This window comes from Orycteropus afer, unplaced genomic scaffold (genome assembly GCF_000298275.1).
Source record: "Orycteropus afer afer isolate SDZICR_OR568_19922 unplaced genomic scaffold, OryAfe1.0 scaffold00777, whole genome shotgun sequence".
In the NCBI taxonomy this organism is placed as follows: domain Eukaryota; kingdom Metazoa; phylum Chordata; class Mammalia; order Tubulidentata; family Orycteropodidae; genus Orycteropus; species Orycteropus afer.
This window is the reverse complement of record NW_006922364.1, coordinates 333537-341853: the sequence shown is the minus strand read 5'-3', so window position 1 is coordinate 341853 and position 8317 is coordinate 333537. Positions and strand designations below refer to the sequence as shown.

The 8317-nt window shown below is 39.3% G+C and overlaps 1 protein-coding gene across 1 annotated transcript in view; it reads left to right on the top strand.

Annotated features, from left to right (window-relative positions):
- The window catches only part of LOC103211707 (sec1 family domain-containing protein 2-like), a gene marked incomplete at its 5' end in the record, with an annotated part of 652747 nt that overhangs the window by 553070 nt on the left and 91360 nt on the right, over positions 1-8317 (top strand). Inside the window, one exon of the mRNA XM_007957691.2 lies at positions 8099-8244. Within this exon, the coding sequence (XP_007955882.1) occupies positions 8099-8244 (146 nt within the window). The remainder of the gene's footprint in view (positions 1-8098; positions 8245-8317) is intronic.

Below are 8317 nucleotides of genomic sequence, written 5' to 3'. Positions count from 1 at the left end.
ATACACTTTGTCTCCTGACATTGACTACAATTTCCCACAATGCAACAGCTCCCCTCCCACTTCCTCACTGTCATTACCTCTTCCCTGCACCCTTCCCTCCCATGCATTCCTGCCCCCTGAGCTGTCTCCTGTGAGTACTCAGTCCTTCTATTCTCCCAAGATTTTTCTCTCCAAGGAGTTTATCTCCCTAATGTAAATGTTCATCTCATATGCCTATCTTTTGTTTGGCTAGAAGCCACAGACCTGTGTTCAATTCCAGACCTGAAGGGCAGCTAGGGGGCAGAGTCTCAGTGTTCCATCAGGCTCTATCAAACCAGCAAACCTGGTCCCTTTTTTTTTTTTTTTTTAAATAATTTGAGTTTTGTTCCACATTGTTCTCCCACTCTATCCAGGATCTCCTAACAGAGATCCCCCTCCGAGTGGTTGACAGTGGGTAGCAGGCCACCATCTAGTTCTTCTGGTCTCATAGTCATATAGGCTAAGGATTGCATGGTGTACCAGTCACTTGGACTAATTATTTCCATGTATCTTTAGTTTTCTTCATTCTTCTTTGCTCTGGATGAGGAGAGACTAATTGTTGCATCTAGATGGCTGCTTGCAAGCTTTTAAGATCCTTGTTGCTACTCACCAAAGTAGGAGGTGGAACAATGTTTTGGGTAGTATATTGTGCCACTTAAGCTTGATTTCCCCTCCCACTATGGTCCCGAGCCCACAGGTCCAACTACTTGCTCCCTCTGGGTAGCTGGCTATGGCTAAGTGACTACAACCTTGCTCCTTGTCAGCTCTGCCATGTACCTGGGAATTCTTACAGAACCTACAAATGCACTTATAAAACCATTGTCTTCCAACCCTATGCATGGTCTCAGGCACACTCCCCCCTGCATAGACATACCTAATATTTCAGCCTATGCACCCATCTATCCACCCGTATATCAATGTTTGCCTCCACTGACAACGTAGTACTATACATGCAAAAAGGTTCATCTTTGTTGTCTGTACCTCCCATGAACTTCTCTCTGTCTTCCTCTTCCTCAGTGCCACTGTGCTGACCACTCACAATTGGTACATTGCCCTTCCCTTCACCCAAATCAATACTTGTCTCTACCTAGCTAACAGTGTTCTCACCCCTCCCCTCCCACCCCTGGTAACCAAGAAAGAAAATTTCCTTCCATATATAAACCTTTCCTTGACTTGAGAAATGAATTTTAACTTCAATAAATCATGTGGCCATAGACTCTATCTGTAAACTTGAAAAAATATAACACTGCTAATAGCAATAGAGGAAAACAGTGTGACCAGCTAAAATGTTGTCCCAGCTAATGAACAGAATAAACAGAGGGACTGACCAAAGTGTTTGCCCAGCTTACTGACAATATTTCTTCATAAGCCGTTCAAACTCTTCAGGCTCCCAGGCAAATCAGAGGCATCTCACCAATCATCTAGATAGAAAAAAATTTTTAGACAAAGAATTAGAAACATTTATAAACTTTTGAAAACGTTCTAGATGAACATATATAGCATTTATTACAGAGTTTTTATAAATGAATATAGTTGATGAATATAGTTTTGAATGAATATAGTTTTTATAAATGAATATAAAATGTCATATTATAATGAATATAATGTAGTATCTTTACTTTTGGTAAAAATTGATGTAATTCTGAAAAATAACTTCTTGTTGTTAAGCATTATCAAGTTGGCGCTGACTCACAGCGACCTTGTGTAATAATAGAACTAGGTGTTGCCCAGTCCTGTACCATCCACACAGTCGTTGCTCTGTTTGAGCCCAATGTTGCAGACACTGTGTCAATCGATTTTTTTTTTACCTTTTTATTGTGATTTGGGTGAAATTTTACAAAGCATATTTTTTTACATTCAACGTTCATACACATTTTGTTTTGTAATAGTGATTACATTCCCCACAGTGTAACAGCTCTCCTACTTCCTCCCTGTGGTTACTCTTTCTCTGTGTCCTTCTTGCATATGCATTCCTACCTCCCTACCTTTCTCACAGTGCAAACACTGCCCTTCTGATCTCCCATGATTGATTGTTCTAAGAAATGTGTCTTCCTGGTGTAGCTATTTGGCTTGTAGGCCACTTGTTTGGCTGAGAGTTAAGCCACAGGAGTGGGTTCAATTCCAGGCCCAAAGGGTGATTAGGGGCCATAGTTTTGGGCGTTTCACCAGTCATGATCTGACCAATAAACCTGGTCTGCTTTTTATGTTTTTAAACTTTGTTCTATACTTTTTTCTCCCACTCTGTACAGGATCTCCAATTTTGATCCCTTTCCGAGTGTTAACATTGATAGCAGGACACATAGTCTGAGGTTCTCATGGTCCATTAGTCCTTTGGATAAACTGTTTCCTTGAATCTTTGATTTTCTTTATTCTTCTTTGCTCCAGATGAGGAGAGACCAATAATTGCATCTTAGAGGACCTTCCTCTTGAGGGTCTTCCTCTTCTTTGCTGACCTGTACTTTTCTAAGCATGAAGTTCTTTGCCAGAAATCAGTCCCTCCTAACGATATGTCTGAGGTATCTGAAACAAAATCTTACCATCCTTGCTTCTGAGGAACATTCTGGTGGAATATCCTCCAAGACAGATTTGTTTGTTCATCTGGCAGTCCAATATTCTTCCTTCGCCAACACTACAATTCACATATGTCCATTCTTCTTTGGTATTCCTTTTTCATTGTCTGGCTTCCACATGCTTATGAGGTGATTGAAAATTCCATGGCTTCCGAGGCAGGCACACCTTAGTCATCAAAGCGACATCTTTGGTTTTTAAAATGTGTATGAATTTTTGAATGGAAAATAAATTTGCTCTGTAAACTTTCATCCAAATAACAATAAAATTAAAAAAAAAAAAAGAAAGAAGGAAAGATTTTTAAAGAGATCCTTTGTCATGGATCTACCCAATAAAATATGTCATTTGATTTCTTGACTCCTCCTTCCACAGGTGTTGCTTGTTGATCCAAGTAAAATTAAATCCCTAATAGCTTCATTTTCTCCACTGTGTATCATGGTATTGTTGTTTTTGGCCCATTTGTGATCATATTTGTTTTCTTCAAATTCAGATGTAATCTATACTGAAGGGTATAGATCATCAGTCAGTGCTTCAAGTCGTCTTCATTTTCAGCAAGCAAAATTGTGTCATCTGCATATTGTAGTTTGTTAATGAGTCTTTCTCTAATCCTGATGCCACATTCTTTTTCATATAGTTCAGCTTCTTGGATTATTTGCTAAGCATACCAATTGAGTAAGTAAGGTGAAAGGATACAACCCTGCACACATCTTCTCCAATTTTAATTGGAATTTCCAATTTTAATTTAATGAAAAATTGGTTACAGACTACTGAACTATGAATTCCTTTTGGTCTAATGTCCCAGAAACCTGTACGTTATTTGGTTTGTGGATGATAACAGACAAGTTGGAAAGGGATAATACGTTGCCCTTGGACGGTTGGTTTGAACAATGGAAATACTTGACGTTTTCAGGAAAGTTTTACTTTGTTTGTGAACTTTAGGGCTTTTTGTTCCCCTGCCAGCAGTTTCTTTGACAGCCTTGTTTTTCTGTTGGGTTTCAGTCTAATTTACCAGCAATCTTTAGCATTTATGTAAAACAACCTGCTCTAAAGTTGGCCTAAACTTTGCAATTACTCAGCTTTTCTTTAATTAATTTGTATATGTGGTCCACAATTTCTATATAATTTATAATTTTCAATAAATAATCCATAACTTAACAGATAATTTTATGCCACTCAGCCTAGTAAATGAACATCACATTCCTCACATTCTAAAAACTTGAAATAAATCGTGTGGAAAATTGGATGAATCTTGCTCTACAGAACATAAATGCTTTAATATGCTTTAAACCATATTAGCTGGATTGTCTTTGGAAGGAATTGAAACACTTAATTGATATTAGAGCTAGTAGTGTTTTTTTCTCCTTTTTTTTTTAATTGTGATTTGGGTGAAAGTTTACAGAGCAAATTCACTTTACATACAGCAGCTCACATACACTTTGCCTCATGACATTGACTGCAATTTCCCACAATGCAACAGCTTCCCTCTAACTTCCTCCTCCCCATAGTTACCTCTCCCCTGAGTCCTTCCCTCCATGCACTCCTGCCCAGTGAGCTATTTCCCTGTGTATACACAGCCCTTCCATTCTCCCATGATTGTTCTCTCCAATGAGTATATCTACCTAATGTAAATGTTCACTTCATATGCCTGTCTCTTGTTTGGCTTGAAGCCACAGATCTTTCTCCTTATTTTCATGCCTTTGATTTGAAAGAGTGATAAATAATGTACAACTCCTAGATGTAATTGAAAGGAGCTCTGTTGGTGTAGTGGTTAAGATATTTTCTTGTAAACCAGAATGTTGGCAGTTTGAACCCACTAGCCACTCCATGGAAGAAAGAAGAGCCAGTCTGCTTCCATAAAGATTTACAGCCTTGGAAACCCAATGGGGATCTTTATGAGTCAGAATTGACTCAATGGCAGTGACTTTGGTTTTTTTGGTGAGATATAATTGATATAATTTCTCATATCTTAAAATGACTTGGCCTGACATGTTAAGAAAGGGAGCCACAGGAATAAATGAGAATCCATAACTTCCCAGAGTTTCTTTTGATTAACTGTTGATAAAGGCACAAGTTGATGTATCTCAACTAGAGGAGCAATGCCAAGGGCAAGCAAGCATAGAGTGATATCAATAGGTGCTCTCCACCTATGGATCTGAATTCTTCTTGGTTATGAACTCCTTCAGAAATCAGGGTGAAACCATGACATGCTTGTCAGAAAACTACACATTTTCTCCTTTCCACAAAGCTTGACATGGAATTCCAGGGAGATCATGTGAACTCCCTAAATTCCCTCCATCGACACCTATCCTCCAGTAGTCTGTGGATCCCATGTCTTTAGGGTCCACTGAATACAAGGATACTTCTTCTTAGTAGGCTTGAACACATTTAATTTTTTGTAATGGCAATGAGATGGGCATTTCTGGAAACCAGGAAACAAAGACTGGTCAGAGGATTTTGCCTACCCTTTAAGAATTAGTACATAAAATGTCACACATTAATTAAAGAGTACAGACTCGGCCACTCACATGTCACCTTACTGTGTCTGCTGCAATTGGGCTCTACTGGATGGATGTTCCTATGTAGTTTAAAACACTCCGTTTTCTTTTAAATTTATTTGGATCTACTGATATTCCCTAAAACCATTCCTCTGATTGTCCCAAATATTAAGTACTTCCTCACTTCACACCCACTAACACAAAACCAAACCCACTGCCAAGTTAATTTCAATTCATAGTGACCCACTTGGGTTTCCAAGGCTATAAATCTTAATGCAAGTAGATTCCCTCATCTTCCTCCCTTGGAGCAGCTGGTGGATTCGAATTGCCTACCTTCTGGTTAGCAGCCCAATGCCTTAACCACAGCTCCACGAGAGCTCCTTTCATACCCACTAAGATGTCTGTAATCAAGAAGGCAGATAATAACAAGTATTGGTGAATATATGGAGAAATAAGAACCTTCTTACACTGCTGTTTGGAATGCAAAATGATATACCTGCTTCCTATAGTTCTTTGGGAGCTCTGGGAGCATAGTGCCTAAGGCACTTGACTGCTAACCACAAGGCTGGTGGTTCAAACCCACCAGCCACTCCTTGGAAGGAAGGTTGGGCAATCTACTTCTGTAGAAATACCACCTTGGAAACCCAAGGAGGGGTCGCTATGAGTCATGTATGACTGGACAGCACATAACAACAACAATAGTAGTTCTTCAAAAGGCTAAACACAGAGATGCCATATGACCCCTCAGCTCCACTCTTAGGTATATGCCCAAGAGAATTGAAAATGTGTGTTCACACAAAAAACTTGTTATGAATGATCATAACAGTATTATTCATAGTATCTCAAAAGTGGGAGCAACCCAAATGTCCTTCAACTGATGAATGAATATAGAAAATATAGTATATCCCTACAATAGAATATTATTCATCAGTAAAAAGAAATGAAGTACTGATAGATGTTACCATATAGATGAAATCTGAAAACATTATGATGAGTGAAAGAAGTCAGTCACAAAAGATGACATATTATATGATTCCATTCATATAGAATGTTCAGAATAGGCAAATCCATAAAGACAAAGTAGATTGGTGGTTGCCTAGTGCTGGGTGTACAAATATTGTGGACAATGGCAAGTGACTGCTAATGGAGATAGGATTTCTTATATGAGTGATGAAAATGTTCTAAAATTTCTTGTGCTGTTGGTTGCACAAATATCCAATTATGTTAAAAGCTATTGAATTATATACTTTAATGGGTAAGTGTATAGTACATGAATTATTTCTCAATGAAGCTGTTACCAAAAAAAAAAAAAAAAAATACAGACTCTGGAGCTAGACTGCTTGGGTTCAAATCCCAATGGAAGTTCTAGTGTCCTGAACAAAGATTTGGGTGCAAGTACTACATTGAGGAAGATATCCCAGAAAGCATAGTCAAGAAGCAGGAAGTGACACAGGGAATGAAGAAAAGCCAGTAAAAGGGTAGGAACCCTGGTGGCATAAACAACTAAGTGCTCAGCTGCTAACTGAAAGGTTGGTGGTTCAAACCCTCGTAGGAGCTCCGTGGGAGAAAAGACCTGGCAAACTGCTTCTGTAAAGATTACAACCTAGAAAACCTTATGGGGCAGTTCTACTCTGTCACATGGCTTCACCATGAGTCAGAATTGACTCAACTTCACTTAACAATAACAACAAATGATTGAGTTATTCTTGTGGACAGCTGGGGGTCAATCCTTCTGGGCCCCTCAGAAAATTGTTCAGACTACAGAATTCTCCTCTGAAGGGATGAAACAAAATGGCTTGGTCCTGAGAGTATTGACTCCCCAGTACATCAAGCTGGCCCCACATGCAGACCAACATGCTCCACCAACCAGAGAGGAAGAGAGAGAGAAAGAGACAGAAGGGAGAGAGAGATGCAGGACCCTGTGGTAGGAAGCAGTCAGAGTGCACAGGAAACTCTCCACCAAACCTACATGTACTGTTACAGCCAAGACATTGGCAATGTCTGCTTACATGGGTGTTCCTTAACCTCTCTGTACTGCAATTTCCTCATCTTTAAAATAGGGACAATAATACCAGTTGTTGTTGAGTTGATTCCAACTCATGGCAATCCCATATGTGTCAAAGCAGAACTGTGCTCCATAGGGTTTTCACTGGCTGATTTTTCAGCAGGTGATGGCCAGGACTTTCTTCAGCACTGCCTCTGGGTGGACTGGAACCTCCTACATTTGGGTTAGTAATCAAGCATGTTAAGTTTGCACCACCCACAGGCTCTGGGGAAAATAATAGTCACTACCTTATAAGGATGTGATGAGGGGTTAATGAGTTAATGTATCTGACATATTTAAGAGAGTCAAGAATACTCATTTATCTTTTAAAATTTATAGTTCATCCATTATCATTTCTCTTCTGAATGACTTTCTATCAAAATAGAGAATAAATCTATCGTAAGGCTCAAAAAGAAATAGAATCATTACCGAGAACTCTCCTCTTGTTAGACCACCTCTGTGTGTTATCAGCCTCAAATGGCTGCCTTTTGAAATATGCCATGTGCTTTGTTTGCACATTAAACAAACTATCCCACTAAGTTCTGTTATTGGAGCAACTCTAAAATCTTTCTCATTCTTACTGTTCTATTTTGTGGAAACTGTTGGTGGGACCCAGACAAGGGCAGTCCATCACAGCCCTCTCTGTGTTTTCCTTTGTGTCTCCTCATATTTTCCCAAAGCTGTCTTCTGAGGATAGTAGACCCTGGGGAGCTTTCTGTCTGTGAAACTTCTGCAGTCTAGGATTGAAGCCAGTAGCTGCAGTCCCAGCACTTCTGAGTTCTACTTCTGTCAAAGGCATTTACATTCAATATGTTTCATTGCTTGGGAAGTTTAAAATAGCCCAGTTGGAAAACTAGCCAGGCAGAAATAGGGTTAAAAGGAATCCCAACTGTGTTACGTCGCACTCAAGCTGTCATGATTAAAATTTAATTTAATGATTTGCTCACCCAAGAAAATCTCTGGATTGTTTCAGGCTGTGACTCTTCAATTAACCTGACATTGCACAAATCCCAAATCGCTGTGGATGAACTCTTTACTTCACTTCGGGACATTGCTGGCGCTCGGAATCTCATGAAACAGTTTAAGTCTGTATATGTTCCTGGAAGTCATACCCATCAGGCAAGTTCATATGTTTTAAAGTCACTTTCTAATCTGTGTTGTATTCTTAAGTCTCAGAGTCTACAACCACAAA